General features: G+C 46.6%; 1 protein-coding gene across 1 annotated transcript in view; it reads right to left on the bottom strand.

The window, feature by feature from the left end:
• The window catches only part of LOC107571272 (collagen alpha-1(XIV) chain-like), a 60,428-nt gene that overhangs the window by 12,446 nt on the left and 31,242 nt on the right, over positions 1-16,740 (bottom strand). The window contains exons 29-44 of the mRNA XM_016257588.1: positions 13,499-13,641; positions 12,838-12,947; positions 12,575-12,733; positions 12,406-12,483; positions 12,178-12,264; positions 12,030-12,083; positions 11,840-11,935; positions 5,409-5,462; positions 5,277-5,330; positions 5,138-5,191; positions 4,010-4,081; positions 3,899-3,934; positions 3,749-3,815; positions 3,483-3,671; positions 3,264-3,341; positions 2,818-2,973 (exon numbers count right to left, since the gene is read on the bottom strand). Coding sequence (XP_016113074.1) covers positions 2,818-2,973; positions 3,264-3,341; positions 3,483-3,671; positions 3,749-3,815; positions 3,899-3,934; positions 4,010-4,081; positions 5,138-5,191; positions 5,277-5,330; positions 5,409-5,462; positions 11,840-11,935; positions 12,030-12,083; positions 12,178-12,264; positions 12,406-12,483; positions 12,575-12,733; positions 12,838-12,947; positions 13,499-13,641 — 1,487 coding nt within the window. The remainder of the gene's footprint in view (positions 1-2,817; positions 2,974-3,263; positions 3,342-3,482; positions 3,672-3,748; positions 3,816-3,898; positions 3,935-4,009; positions 4,082-5,137; positions 5,192-5,276; positions 5,331-5,408; positions 5,463-11,839; positions 11,936-12,029; positions 12,084-12,177; positions 12,265-12,405; positions 12,484-12,574; positions 12,734-12,837; positions 12,948-13,498; positions 13,642-16,740) is intronic.

The raw sequence follows: 16,740 nt of genomic DNA, 5'->3' as shown, positions 1-16,740 counted from the left end.
ACACAACCCCATTCATTGATGCCTAGGCCACCCCCCCTCCCCTGCCTTAAAGATGCAACACCATTCATTGATGCCTAGGCCACACCCCCTGCCCCGCCTTAAAGACACAACACCATTCATCGATGCCTAGGCCACACCCCCATAGATATACCTACCGTTCATGACGCCCAGGCCACACCCCCTGCCCCGCCCCCAAAGATACACGTCACCAATCACACGTTAGATGTTCATCCCGCTTCACCGTGTAAGTGTGAGACGCAGCAGCAGGCAGGAGCTGCACACTACTGTTTCACTAATATTGCACTCAATACTCAGATGAGTCACGTCTGTCGAACATGCAGTGCAGAGTATGATTATTGATGAACTACAGCCGACTCCACTTCTACAGTAATCTGCTGACTTGCTGAATCAAGCGTGCAGCACCGTGAGGTCATGCGACAGTGCTTGAAACGGTCAGAATGACATACAGTTTCACATGCTGTATAACAGAACACAGTGCAGTGTGGCTGCATGACTGTGATTTAACACTAGAACCGCCAGGGGCCGCTGTACACCTGAAAACATTTTACCCACGCACATGACCGCTGTTTTTGAATGGCTAAAGAACTTATTATTTCACTGTATTATGCTACTGTCTTCACAAAGAAGTGTCTAGAGTCATGAAATGATTATGTCTAGTCATCAACTATATTTTTGTCCTGTTGTTTTATGTTCAAGGCTTTTTTATGCAGGCTACACTAGTCACTTTTCATAACGGTCAATATTAAGCTAAACAAGCCTGCACTGACAACCAGAATTAGAAGGAAGTAAATATATATTTAGGTGGTGTAATAGGCTATTATGATACAATGTCATTAATCAATATATTAAGATAACCTATGTTATTTAAATTACTAAAATAGTCTATAGATAATAATGAGCAATAATAGGCCTAATTCACCACATTGCATAGGATGATGCGATGACAAATTCAAGCGCACAGCTTCACCGAATTCCTTATTATTTTGTTTAGTTATATCATTTATAATTTGAATTATACAAGAACACCACCAATAAACTTCAGGTAATCAAAGAAAGAAAGGTTTTATTCATTAGCCTACATCAGATCTGATTTTTCTTCTTCAGGAAACAGACTCGAATAAATAGCACAGACGCGAACAATAAACGATAGAAATGGCAAAACAAAAATTAAATAATGAATCCAAATTTTTAACAATTATGAGTAACGTTAGGATAAAACGTCTAAATATGATGCATTGATCGCCGACAGAAGCTTTACTGATCCTCGCCATCAGACTCTCCATCGCATTTACTGCTTCTTATACCTCTTCAGCATTCATAAAGCGCCTTCTTTTACTCATTTTCTCGTTATTTATGAAACTGATAACTGCAGTGAGTTGAAGGTGTTGCCTAGCAATGGACTATGTTAAAACATAAGCAGCACAGAAATGAGCGCGCGAACATACAGGCATTATACAGCGGCTAAATTTGACCCGCTGGCGCTTATAGCTGTAAACGCCCCGCTTTATGATCTGGTTTTATCTAAACCATTTTTAACAACAGGGGATTGTAAATCACACAATTTTAGTAAAAGTCAGTGACTGGGAGACTTGAATGTTTTATTAAAAATCTTTTATGTATGTTTTAAAAACAGCCAAGGGTCAAATTTACCCCGTGGCGGCTCTAGTGTTAAAATGCATCGGGCTGCACAATTTGGCACAATTTTTGGGGGATTACATATTAATATAACTATACTAATAATTACTTAATTATTTTTATTAGTATTATAACATTTTATATTTTATTATATTTTAATTTCTTCAATTCCAAACATTAAAAAACCATCCAGCTTTTATTTTGACAGAAAACCACAGGCAGCCTAAAGCTTCTCATCTGACGTTTGGCACATGCTGTGTTTTAAATACATGTTAAAGCGACTCAGAATCAGAGCAGATGCAGATGGAGAATAATATTTGCCCTGAGCCACATCACGGTTTCAGTTTTATTTTATTTTAATCATGCAATCCTATGCATGTAACTCCATTCTGAACATCTAGAGAGAGTTCATGTTGTCTCATGCAGAACATGCACAGCGTGTCATAATCACCACAAGCATGATATTATGAAGATTATTAAAGACAGGGTTAGTACACACTCACTCACACACACTCACACTCACACACACACACTCGCACACGCACTCACACACACTCACGCGCACGCGCACGCGCACACACTCACACTCACACTCACACTCACACTCACACTCACACTCACACACCTATACTAATAATTACTTAATTATTTTTATTAGTATTATAACATTTTATATTTTATTATATTTTAATTTCTTCAATTCCAAACATTAAAAAACCATCCAGCTTTTATTTTGACAGAAAACCACAGGCAGCCTAAAGCTTCTCATCTGACGTTTGGCACATGCTGTGTTTTAAATACATGTTAAAGCGACTCAGAATCAGAGCAGATGCAGATGGAGAATAATATTTGCCCTGAGCCACATCACGGTTTCAGTTTTATTTTATTTTAATCATGCAATCCTATGCATGTAACTCCATTCTGAACATCTAGAGAGAGTTCATGTTGTCTCATGCAGAACATGCACAGCGTGTCATAATCACCACAAGCATGATATTATGAAGATTATTAAAGACAGGGTTAGTACACACTCACACACACTCACACTCACACACACACACTCGCACACGCACTCACACACACTCACGCGCACGCGCACGCGCACACACACTCACACACTCACACACTCACACACTCACACACACGCACACACAAACTCACCTCCCACGTTGTAGCCGAGGCAGGAGTTCTGGTCGCAGTATCCGGGCGGGCCGGGCGGACCAACAGGTCCGGGAATCCCAGGTCTGCCGGGACTGCCGGGGTTACCGGGGCGACCAGACGGACCTGGACTTCCTGTTCGGCCTTCACCAGGAGCTCCTGTGGCACAGCAGGAAACAGATTCTTCAGCTATACTTTTTATTCTTTGGAGTCAAGTGATTAAACACACACACACACACACACACTACTGGACCGATTTCCTCAGTCACTGATGAATCGCTCACATGAATTAAGAGAGTGAACACAGTAAGTTGTGACTCTTCAAATGACATTTTCCATTTCAAAATCCCATACATTTCCAGAATTATATCTGCAGATTTCTCTATAGAATTTTCAGATCATATTTAACATCTGATAAATGTTTTGTGTGTTTGTGAGTGTGTGTTCACCTGGTGGTCCAGCAGGTCCTCTGGGTCCCTGGACTCCCACACCTGGACTGCCCTTCTCTCCCTTCTCACCCAGAGGTCCTGATGATGATAAACACACACACACACAGTTTAAGTGTGATTCTCCATCTTCTCTGCTCGCTCCATCATGAACGGCTGTTTTTCTGACAGGTTAGTGTTGTCTGTGTGCTTCAGGCTGTAAGTACAAACGCAATCATCCACCTCGCGCTCCCGGCTGGCCGTTCTCTCCGTTAGTGCCAGGGAATCCCGGGCGTCCCGATGGCCCCTGCTCTCCCTGAGGTCCTGGAGTCCCTTGTCGTCCCGGCTCTCCCGGTGGTCCGGGAACGGTGCGGATAGACACCGGCTGACTGGGAATGTGGTTCAGAATAGAACTGTACCGCGCCATGTGACCTGCGACCGGAGAAAGAGACGTCAGACATGCGAAAGCAATCCCAGGATGCCTTGCGTCCGCGTGTCTGTGGACTCACTCTGGATCAGCTGCTCGCACACTTGTCTGGCTATGGCTTGGACAGAAGCCGTTGACTGGACGTCACCCTATTAAACACACAGTATGAATTAAACAGTCTGAGAACGTGAGGATGTTCTCGTTATCTGATCAGACTCGTTATCAGACTCACCCGCTCACCCTTGTCTCCCTTGGGTCCCAGGTGTCCCTGAAACAGACAGAGGAGGTTTCAGCATCAGTTCAGTTGCTGCTATCATGTGCACATGTGTGTGGAAACACGTACCGGGGGACCCTGGTCTCCTGTGGGTCCTGGAGGGCCATTTTCTCCCGGGGCCCCTGGTACTCCCGGACCCCCCTGAGGATGAGAGGGGCCGGTTATAAACACACTCTATCGACTACAGCTGAACAATATATTGATATTTTGTTCTTCTGCCATATGAAAAAATGCAAGATTTTCAGCAGATGACTTGAATAGCTTTATTTGTAAAGTATTAAACATTCTAGAATGACGGGTGATTTTGTTAGGCAATATGTCTGAAAATAAATAAATTAAATTAAATAATAAATACATTTAAAAAAATGCAATTTCTTGAGTGCAAACCATCCTTTTAGGGCTCAACAGTTTGGGAAAAACTTGGGTGTTGAAACATTTATTTAGCATAAAGCGCTAAAGTAAAGGTGACTTGACGTAAAAAAAAAAAAACATTCCCACTGTTGTTGACTTATTTAATACGGAAATAAAATAATAATATTTGTTATTATGATTTTTATTTGAGATTATTACTTTATAAAAATATTAAATAAGGTAGGGATTTTTTTGTATTGTAAAATAAAAATTTTCTATTTAATAAATAGAACATTTTATTTTATAGCACAGCTGTAAAATTACAGTAATAATATTTAGTTTCAATGTTAAATCATTAATTCTGATGGTTTGCCAGCAAATAAACATTTAAATAAATATTTTAATATTAAGGGCCAAAAATCTAATTTGATTGAAAGTAAATGTTGCATGTCCAAATATATTACATTATATTATATTATAAAAAAGTAAAAAATTTTAATTAAACAAAAAAAAAATTCTATGTTTAAATATTTAATCAAACTCACAGTTTTTTACATTTAAATGCAAGAATAAAAAATAAAAGTTGAAACAAAATTTAATTTTGAATTTCCCCTATTTTTTCCCGTCTTTTGTAATATGGCAAGGGGGGCCATGATCATGAGCTGCACGCGTGTAAATGAACACAGTAACACGCTTTACTCTGAAATACATATATTGATTTTTAACAATTGCACTAGGCCATAACACGATATTGATTTTATTTCGATATACCGTGCTGCTCTAATATGACCCTTACGACACCTTTATCACACGTCAACATGCTCTAACGTGTGTTTGTGGACTCACTATGGTTCCCGGTGGTCCCACTCGTCCCTGAGGGCCGTCCTGACCCGGCAAACCCTGTGGAGGACGAGAACACACGTGATCATACGGCCGAGCGCAGTGTTAGCATGATGAGCGACAGCACGTGTGACGGACACATTACCCGCGATCCTGGAGGCCCGTCGCGGCCTGCAGGCCCTGGAGAGCCGGGAACACCCTACAGGAACACGAGATGATCTTCAGACACACAGCAGACAAACAGACAGAAAGCGAAGGAGAGCAGTGAGTGATTTACCTGCAGTCCTGAAGGACCGGCGTCACCCTTCTGTCCCGACTCACCCGGAGCCCCCTACAAAACATCAGTTACTCAACATGAAATATATTAACAGCTTCTGTACATGATGTTTCACAGAAATATTATGCTTGCAGAGCAAACAAACATCTAGAGGAAGTGACCCTAATAACTCCAATCGTGCTTTTATTATGAAATTATTTATTTTTCACGAAACACTGACATTTTGCAGCGGATCAAAGGTTCAGATCTTGAGGGCTTTGGGTACATCTACACAACAACGATGTACACGACAATGCTCTCATGAGTCCGTTCCGGCCTTTGAGTCTGATCGAGCCTGCTCCAGTCCCAGAGTCCGCTCACGAGCCTGCTCCAGTCCCCAAGTCCGCTCACGAGCCTGCTCCAGTCCCCGAGTCCACTCCCGGGCTTGCTTCAGTCCCAGAACCCGCTCCAGTCCCCGAGTCCGCTCACAATCCCACTCCAGTCCCCGAGTCCACTCACAAGCCCACTCCAATCCCTGAGTCCACTCCCGAGCTTGCTTCAGTCCCAGAGCCCACTCACGAGCCCGCTCCAGTCCCAGAGTTTGCTCACGAGCCCGCTCCAGTCCCCGAGTGGGCTCACGAGCTTGCTCCAGTCCCAGAGCCCGCTCCAGTCCCCGAGTCCGCTCACAAGCCTGCTCCAGTCCCAGAGTCTGCTCACGAGCCCGCTCCAGTCCCCGAGTCCGCTCACAAGCCCACTCCAGTCCCAGAGTCCACTACCGAGCTTGCTTCAGTCCCCAAGTTTACTACAGAGCTTGCTCTAGTCCCCAAGTTTACTACCGAGCTTGCTCCAGTCCCAGAGTCTGCTCCAGTCCTTGAGTCCGCTCACGAGCCCACTCAGTCCCCGAGTCCGCTCACAAGCCCGCTCCAGTCCCCGAGTCCGCTCACAAGCCTGCTCCAGTCCCAGAGTCTGCTCACGAGCCCGCTCCAGTCCCCGAGTCCGCTCACAAGCCCACTCCAGTCTCCGAGTCCACTCCCGAGCTTGCTTCAGTCCCAGAGCCCGCTCCAGTCCCTGAGTCCGCTCACGAGCCCGCTCCAGTCCCCGAGTCTGCTCACGTGCCCGCTCCAGTCCCCGAGTCCACTCCCGAGCTTGCTTCAGTCCCAGAGCCCGCTCCAGTCCCAGTGTCCGCTCACGAGCCCTCTCCAGTCCTCGAGTCCGCTCAAAAGCCCCCGCTCCAGTCCCTGAGTCTGCTCACAAGCCCACTCCAGTCCCTGAGTCCGCTCATGAGCTTGCTCCAGTCCCAGAGCCCGCTCCAGTCCCCGAGTCCGCTCACAAGCCTGCTCCAGTCCCAGAGTCTGCTCACGAGCCCGCTCCAGTCCCCGAGTCCGCTCACAAGCCCACTCCAGTCCCAGAGTCCACTACCGAGCTTGCTTCAGTCCCCAAGTTTACTACAGAGCTTGCTCTAGTCCCCAAGTTTACTACCGAGCTTGCTCCAGTCCCAGAGTCTGCTCCAGTCCTTGAGTCCGCTCACGAGCCCACTCAGTCCCCGAGTCCGCTCACAAGCCCGCTCCAGTCCCCGAGTCCGCTCACAAGCCTGCTCCAGTCCCAGAGTCTGCTCACGAGCCCGCTCCAGTCCCCGAGTCCGCTCACAAGCCCACTCCAGTCTCCGAGTCCACTCCCGAGCTTGCTTCAGTCCCAGAGCCCGCTCCAGTCCCAGTGTCCGCTCACGAGCCCTCTCCAGTCCTCGAGTCCGCTCAAAAGCCCACTCCAGTCCCCGAGTCCACTACCGAGCTTGCTTCAGTCCCAGAGCCCGCTCCAGTCCCCGAGTCCACTCACAAGCTTGCTCCAGTCCCAGAGCCCACTCCAGTCCTCGAGTCCGCTCACGAGCCTGCTTCAGTCCCAGAGTCCACTCACGAGCCCGGTCCAGTCTTCAAGTCCACTCCCGAGCTTGCTCCAGTCCCCGAGTCCACTCCCGAGCTTGCTCCAGTCCCCAAGTTTACTACCGAGCTTGCTTCAGTCCCCGAGTTCGCTCACGAGCCCACTCCAGTCCCCGAGTCTGCTCACGAGCCCACTCCAGTCCCCGAGTCCACTCCTGAGCTTGCTTCAGTCCCAGAGCCCACTCCAGTCTCCGAGTCCGCTCATGAGCCCACTCCAGTCCCCGAGTCTGCTCACGAGCCCACTCCAGTCCCCGAGTCCACTCCTGAGCTTGCTCCAGTCCCAGAGCCCGCTCCAGTGCCAGCGCCCGCTCCCAAGCTTGCTTCAGTCCCAGAGCCCGCTCCAGTCCCTGAGTCCACTCCCGAGCTTGCTTCAGTCCCAGAGCCCGCTCCAGTCCCTGAGTCCACTCCCGAGCTTGCTTCAGTCCCAGAGCCCGCTCCAGTCCCTGAGTCCACTCCCGAGCTTGCTTCAGTCCCAGAGCCCGCTCCAGTCCCTGAGTCCACTCCCGAGCTTGCTTCAGTCCCAGAGCCCGCTCCAGTCCCTGAGTCCACTCCCGAGCTTGCTTCAGTCCCAGAGCCCGCTCCAGTCCCCGAGTCCACTCCCGAGCTTGCTTCAGTCCCAGAGCCCGCTCCAGTCCCTGAGTCCGCTCACGAGCCCGCTCCAGTCCCTGAGTCTGCTCACAAGCCCACTCCAGTCCCTGAGTCCGCTCATGAGCTTGCTCCAGTCCCAGAGCCCGCTCCAGTGCCAGCTCTAATTTCCAAGTCCACTCCCGAGCTTGCTCCAGTCCCTGAGTCCACTCCCGAGCTTGCTTCAGTCCCCAAGTATACTACCGAGCTTGCTCCAGTCCCTGAGTCCGTTCCAGTTCCTCCCGAGGTGGCAACTTACATTGCAGAAAGTCCTAGGGTGGTGATGTCTGCTCCTCCCAAGAAAGCAGCAGCACTTTTCCTGGAGCTCTCTGAGTTCTCTGTCGCCTCTGTTCCGACCCCGGACACTATTTCTGAACTCTCTGGGTCTATTGAAGCTCCTGTTGCTGCTGCCGAACCTCCAGAGGTGGCGGCGTTCACTGCAGAACCTCCAGAGGTGGCGGCTTACGCTGCAGAACATACCGAGGTGGCGGCATCCGCTTCAGCTTCTCTCAGGACATTGATACTCACTTCTGAACTCTCAATTTGCCCTGTCATGGCCAAGAAGGCTGATCCTGAACTCTCTGCCTGTTCTGTCACGGTCATGGAGACCGTCTGTGATCTTTCTGTCTGTCCTGTTACGGCTAAGGTGGTCGTTTCTGAACTCTCTGGCTGTCCTGTTACGGCTAAGGAGGCAGTTTCTGAATTTTCTGCCTGTCCTGTTACGGCTAAGGAGGCTGTTTCAGAACTCTTGCCTTGTCCCGAACCGGCCACGGAGGCCGGTAATGAACTTTCATCCTGCTCTGAAACGGCCATGGAGGCCATCTCTGAACTCTCGTCCTGTTCTGAAACGGCCATGGAGGCTAATTTTGAACTGTCTGTCTGTCTAAATTCTGCTGTTGAATCTGCTTTTGGGTTGTCTGCTTATTCAGTCTCTGCCAATGCGCCCAATTTTGAACTGTCTGTCTGTCTGTCTAAATTCTGCTGTTGAATCTGATTTTGAACAATCTGCCTTGCCAGTTTCAGTCAATGAATCGAATTATGAATTGCCTGTCCAGTTCTCCCAAATATGTCTGATTTTTAACTGTTTGTCTCTACCGCTTCAGTCAATGCATCTAAATGTGACCCTCTGTCTGTCGTGGCCAAGGAGACTACTAATGAACTCTCTGTGTCTCTCCATCCTTGGGACCGTAAATACACTATCTGTTTCCTATGTTTCAGTTCCTCCAAGGTTTCAGTCTCAGCCCTGGTTTCTGACGTATGTTTCAGTTCCTCCTGGGTTTCAGAGTCTGCTGTGGTTTCCAGTTTCATCTGTGCCGCCGTGGTGGTCTTCAGCTCCATCTGCCCTGCAGTGGCGATATTCTGCTCTGCCGTGGTGCTCTTCTGCTCCGTCCTGGTGGTCTTCGGCTCAGCCCACTCTCCCCTGGTGCTCTTCAGCTCCACCAGCTCCGCATTGGCTCCCTGTTCCACCCTGGCTCTCTGCTCCGCCTAGGCTCTCTGCTCCGCCTTGGCTCCCTGTTCCACCCTGGCTCTCTGCTCCGCCTTGGCTCGGGGGGCTCATGTACCCATGAGCTCCACTAGAGGACACTCTATCCCATGCCCTTGTCACTACTCCCTCCGGACTCCATTTCCCAGGTTCCTTCTGCCTAGGAACCAATCACCCATTTACATCTGTTTCATATCAGGAGGACTATAAAAGATGCACACACACTCACTCCCATTGCTCAGTATTGATTTGCCTGTAACATTTCTTGTGTTCCGCCTTGCCTTGCCTTTTGTGTGTTTTGATCTTGGACTGTTCTTCTGTTTTGTGATAATTTGCTGCCTGCCTTGACCCTTGCCTGCCTTATGGATTACTCTCTTGCCTCTGCCTTGGATTATTGTTGTTTTCCATTGTCTCGACTCTGCTTGTCTGACTACATTTCGCTTAATAAAGCCTGCGTTTGGTTCCACTACTGCTTTGTTAAGCCTTCCCATCGTTACAACAGCATTGTCAAAATGATCCCCGTTCACACAGATCTGCAAAAACAACTCCAAATGCTGTATTATTCATGCCAGGCCAGTAGGTGGCTGTAAAGAAACACATGTGCATTCCTACAGACTGAACACGTCATACGCAGGATGTCAGTTTTCACAAATTGCATGGACACAGGTGTTTGACTATAAAGATTCAACCCCATCCACTGTCTGCGCATTTTCTCTTCCAGAGTATTTTTTTTCCTAAAGTTATGAGCGATAAAAATGTCTTTATACTTGTTTAAAGTTGTGCTTGTCTTCTAATCCCTCACACATGTAGTCATCAATGAATTGTTGTCTTCAGTAGTTTGTTGTTGTTCTTGTTCCGTCTCTGTTTCTTTTTTCATTGCCCGGTTCAGTGTTGACACCTTGTGGACAAACTCAGTACTGCAAAAACAATTCAAAGCGCATGTGCGAGCTGTGCACACATTGTATGCACGGTTACAAAAATCTGGTGGTGCACGTCTACCGATCTGATGACAAAATTTGCATCACCCACACTTTACACATATTCTAACGTACGGGAAAGAAGTGAAGTATACTTTGAACAAAACACTTCAATAAGCCCCCAAAGATGCTGTTTTACTCGCATCCAGTGAAAAAACTAAAATGAGCATATTAATGAATCAAATGCAACCTGATATAATCTTTGAAATGTTAATTCCTTATCTATTTTACAAATGCATGTTAATGATCTTCCGCTGAAATGACAGTCTTCTCTCTGGTGACGTATACAGGACTTGTCCAATCCTTTAGTGCACTCATTTAGTATTACCTGTATAAATGTGTTGAGTTTATATGGAAGATCATCTTCTAGCCAGTCTAGTGGATGTCTCTGAGAAATAACTGAGATCTGTGTGAGATTAACAGGGTCACTTCATTTCTGAATGAATGTCTCAGATTCAGTAGTTGTGAATCTGTGTGATCAGTGAGAGTGAGTGACTAAAGCAGTGTAAACTAGGGCTGGAGAACTACATTCAAATTACTTAAATAACAATAATAATTTAATTATGTTTGAATTCTAACGACATACTTTATGTTTGAGGGCTTTTCAGTTCTGGCCCTTGAGGTCCACTTTCCTGCAGAGTTCAGCTCCAACCTTGATCAAACTCACCTGCCTGTAACATTATAGTGATCCTGAAGACCTTGATGAGCTTGTTTAGGTGAGTTTAATTAGGGTTGGAGTTAAACTGTACAAGAAAGTGGACCTCGAGGGCCAGAGCTGAGAACTCCTGTGTCAGAGGGAAAATGAGCACAATAAGGAAAAAAAAGAACCAAACTCTTTTGACAGCAATATAATGAGCATGACTTTGTTGCATAACATTTAAATGTACATAAATCAAATATAATTTCCTAGATCTGCACACAACAAAACAGAGATAAAAAAGGTGCATGTAGATAAGGGAAAGTGCATCAGTAATATGGGAAAACAAATCAGATGGCATACTTTATTATATTAACATAAAATAGCAAACATTGCAGTGTCAAATGTGTGAAGCGACGTGGTGTTAGCATGTTACGGATAAACGCTTAGTTTCACGTAGTTTCAGTGTTTGAAGGGAAAAATTTCAAATAGTGACAGAAAACACTGAATTATTCCATTCAAGTCCATTCATTCTCCACTCTCTATTTCAGCCATTCATCTAATTAACAGCGCAGCAGTGCCGCATCTAACGGACTGAACTAGACAGGCTAACAAAAACAAACTGCGTCAGCTGCGTCATCATGTCTTGCGCCTCCTGACACACTTAAAATACAGATGTAAGTGTTTTGTGTTTGAATGTGCATCTCGTTTAAAAACTCAAAAATATATGAAATTCGAATTTTACTTTGACAGCCCCAGTGTGAATGTGGAATCAGTGTCAAGGTGCTGTTAGTTACCGGAGGGCCTCTGATAGAGCGTCCGCTGGGCCCCGGAGGACCGGGAGGCCCCTGAGCACCCGGAACGCCAGCGTCCCCCACTGGACCAACAGGACCCTTCACACACACACACACACACAGACAGGTGTGTTAATCTACTCATACAATCACACTTATAATCTCTGGAGGTGGATTGTGGGTAATACTGTACCACAGGGCCGGGTTCACCTCGATCTCCTCTGGATCCTCTGATGCCCGGACCTCCCTGTCACACAAACACACACACACACATATAGAGTCAGTGAGTGATGTCTGAGATGATGATGATGATGATGATGATGATGATGAAGGGCTCGTACTGGGGGGCCGGCGAGGCCAGGGGGGCCCTTACTGTCCTGAGTGCAGGTGCAGGCGCGTGGGAGAGATGGACACTCAGCTTCCTTTCTCTGCAAACAAACAAATACAGCAGCTGAATCACACACTGTACATGAACATGCATGATGATGTGAATCTCTCCATGAGTCACTATGAAATCATTCACATGAATCAGTTCAAACTTGCAATGACACACACACACACACACTCACCAGGCTGGGCAGCTCGCAGCATTTGTCCCGTTGAGCCCATGACGTGCTGCAGACAATATCAAAGGACTGCAGCTGAAACTAAACATACACACAGATGTGAGGCGTGTTATTCTAACACTGAACCACATTTATGCATGCATTTCACTTTGATCTCACACACACACGGTACCGGTGCAGAGTTGTCTTTGGATCCTCTGGATCGCACCATCCGTCCCAGAACCTCCACGCCATCAGTGCTGATGTTTTTGGCCGCATTAACAGGTTTCTCTCCCGCCGGTTTACAGTCGACCATCACAAGAGCCGACGTCTTACTGACAGCGATGTGCAGCTGCACTCACACACACACACACACACACACACACACACACACATTAGACAACAGCACATTCACTGCTGGACCAGACAGGATCTCCTGCGGCTGTGACCTCTGACCTTATGAAAACTGCCATAGAAGAGCTTCTGGATGTCCGGACCCTCAAACGTCACCGTCTGAAAATCACCATTATAATCAGTGTTGAAGTAAGTCAGCGTCTTTCCTGGATCTGTGAAGTGAAACGAGAAGACGAGACATTTATCTTTAGAAGCATATTTTTATATTCATGCATCCAGCATACGCTCTTACGACTGCACAATAATGGTCAAATGTTAACCACGATTAGTTTACACAAAAAAAATTAAATCACGGTTATGTTTGCTGATGTTTTCAGCTCATCAGTGCTTTTTCCTCAGAGAGAGAGCACATGTGAATGGTTGCCAGGTTGGGAAGATTAAGTAAACCACTGGGCAGAAAATGTATTGATTTATGAAAAAAGCTCTGACTGGGGGATTTAATTTCTTGACATCTGGCAACCGCAACCATGACTGCCTGTGGAAGCTTGTTACCAAAGCAAGATAATGCAAATGCCAAATTAAAAACATTTCAGTATAAATAAGCAGCGGGCAAATATCGCAGGCAATTATGCTTAATAAAACGAGAGAAACAGAAAACCTGATGACAATTACATTATGATTCAACGTGCAGCACTAAGTCAAGGTAAACATGTGAGAATCGAACCCGTGAGCTGCAGGACTGTGACGCGGCGGTGTTACTCACTGTCCAGAATGACTCCCACCAGCGGCTCATTGTTGCTGTTGAGGACTTCCCACAATGCAAAGGGCTCCTGCGGCGTCTCGGGGAGCAGGCGGAAGACCATGGTGATGGTGTAGTCTGACGGCAGCCCCTCCGGATGAATGAACCTGCGGCATCAGAGTTCAGGCTGATTTCATTTCAATATCTCCAGCTCTGTGATTTCATGCTTTACACACGACTTGAAAATAAAACGTGTGTGTCACATCTCAAATCAAGCTCCTCCTAGAGTGACTCCACTACACTTCATTCCATTGACTTCCATTCAGTCGGAAACACAAGCTCAAGTGAATTTCACTGTGTTCCAAAGTTCAAGTTTGGTGAACTCTGACGTCTAATCCATAAGACGTGAGAGACCTCTCAGCTGAATTAAAAGAATACTTTACACAACTTTAATTCTGCAGGATTGTAGTAAAGTGGAGTAATTGTGATATTTTTACATGTTCAGGTTTTGTGCAGGTTTTATGAAGGTTAATGTTAGACTAACACCGTCTCCTAACCAGATTCCACCAGACTCAACAAAATCAATCAAGAATCACAGCCAATCAGGAGAGCGTGTGGGCGGAGCCTCTCTGCAAGCACACTGCACTCGCAAAACATAATCTAACTCATAAATATTACACTATTTTAAAATGATTTAAAATACACTCTGAGAGTCTCTGTCGTGGAATACACAAGTTTCTGAGGTGAACTATCTGTTGTTGCTTTCAGTATGGCTATAATGGTCACTCAAAATGATATTCAAACTCACATTAGACACTTTTAACATTGAATAAAGCACATGATCTGAGTACCGGAGATTTTCACTGTCAGTTTGTATGTTGTTTTTTCAGCCGTGATGTCGCAGAAATAGAAACGTTTCTAAAATAGAATCCACTGTCGCACATTGTGAATCTCTCTCGCGTCTGGTTAGGACAAAAACTCAGATTAACATGAGAAAAGGTACCTTTCATTATGTGTCACGGAGTCGTGCTGCATCTGCAAACGCACGCAAGGCTGCTGGCCCCGACGGCATTCCTGGACGTATGCTTAGGGCATGTGCAGAGCAGCTCGCAGGGGTCTTCACAGACATTTTCAACCTGCCCCTCACCCAAGCAACTGTGCCAACATGCTTTCAGAATCAGAATGAGCTTTAAATCCACATCCATTGTGCCAGTGCCGAAACACTCCTCCCCGACGTGCCTGAGTGACTACCGCCCCGTAGCACTTACACCTATTGTTATGAAGTGCTTTGAGCGACTGGTCCTAGCACACCTCAAGAACTGCCTCCCACTCACACTGGACCCACACCAATTTGCCTACCGTAGCAATAGGAGCACAGAGGATGCAGTATGCACAGTGCTGCACTCGGTACTCACACACTTGGACAATAACAACACACATGTACGGATGTTGTATGTTGACTTCAGCTCAGCATTTAACACTGTCATTACCTCCAAGCTGACCACTAAACTTGGAGACCTGGGCATTAACACCTCCCTCTGCAACTGGATTATGGAATTTCTGACCAACAGGCCTCAGCATGTTAGGTCAGGCCACACCTGCTCCACCACCATCACACTCCACACCGGCGTACCACCGGGCTGTGTCCTGAGCCCGTTCCTCTACTCCCTCTATAGCTCACCTTAAGAACTGCATCCCACCCACACTGGACCCACACCAATTTGCCTACCGTAGCAATAGGAGCACAAAGGATGCTGTATGCACAGTGCTGCACTCGGTACTCACACACTTGGACAATAACAACACACATGTACGGATGTTGTATGTTGACTTCAGCTCAGCATTTAACACTGTCATTCCCTCCAAGCTGACCACTAAACTTGGAGACCTGGGCATTAACACCTCCCTCTGCAACTGGATTATGGAATTTCTGACCAACAGGCCTCAGCATGTTAGGTCAGGCCACACCTGCTCCACCACCATCACACTCCACACCGGCGTACCACCGGGCTGTGTCTACCACCCACTACTGCAGGCCTGTGCATGGATCCAACTCCATCATCAAGTTTGCAGATGACACCACGGTGATTGGCCTCATCAGAGACAACGATGAGACTGCCTACAGGGAGGAGGTACAGCACCTGGCCGCATGGTGCACTGACAAAAACCTGCTCCTTTACACCAGTAAGACAAAGGAGCTTATTGTGGACTTCAGGAAGAAGAAAGGAAACACGCATGACCCCTCCACATTAGCGGGACAGTTGTTGAACGTGTCTCCAGCTTCAAGTTCCTGGGAACCCACATCTCGGAGGACCTGTCCTGGACCACAAACACCTCCAGCCTGGTCAAGAAGGCTCACCAGTGCCTCTTCTTCCTTAGGACACTGAAGAAGAACCAGTTGTCTTCAGCCATCCTGGTGAACTTCTACCGGTGTGCAATCGAGAACATCCTTTCCAGTTGTATCAAAGTCTAGTATGGGAACTGCTCAGTTGCTGACCGCAAGGCACTGCAGAGGCTGGTGAAAACCGCCCAACGCATCACAGGGACACCACTTCCTGCTATTGAGGACATCCAGAGGAAACGCTGTCTACGTCGAGCTCGCAGCATTCTTAAGGACTCCTTTCACCCTGACCATAGACTGTTTAACCTCCTGCCCTCCGGGAGGCGCTTCAGGAGCCTCCGGACAAGGACCAGCAGACTCAGGAACAGCTTTTTCCCTACAGCTGTCTCCTTACTTAATTCTGCCCACTGACACCCCCCCACACACACACACCACTACACACTCCTCACCACATCTGTTTAAAGAAAAAAACTGTTACACTTGTTATTACTTGCACTACTGTCTGTACATCCAGAATTCTGAAATGATCCATTTGCACACTGGAATATTTTCTATGCACTTTTTTTTAATGTCCATTGCACTAGAGTTTTGCACAGTTTGATGTATCGCTTATACATATTCATTTGTAAATGATGTCCATATGTTCTGCTTATAGTGTACATAAACTTATTACATAATCCATCTGTATAGTATGTTCATAGTACACCGATCTGTATATCATGCTGATAGTATTTAAAAATCTGTAAATTATGTCCATAGTACTGCCTTATCTGTATATTTATTGTACATTTGTAACATTGTAGACACTGTATATCCTGTACTTACTGCTTATTGCACTTCTGGTTAGATGCTAACTGCATTTCGTTGCCTTGTACCTTACATGTGCAATGACAATAAAGTTGAATCTAATCTAATCTAATCTAAT

Source organism: Sinocyclocheilus grahami, unplaced genomic scaffold, assembly GCF_001515645.1.
Source record: "Sinocyclocheilus grahami isolate Dianchi unplaced genomic scaffold, SAMN03320097.WGS_v1.1 scaffold1574.1, whole genome shotgun sequence".
NCBI classification, from domain to species: Eukaryota; Metazoa; Chordata; class Actinopteri; order Cypriniformes; family Cyprinidae; genus Sinocyclocheilus; species Sinocyclocheilus grahami.
Note: the sequence above shows the minus strand (reverse complement) of the source record. Positions and strands in the feature narration are given on the sequence as shown.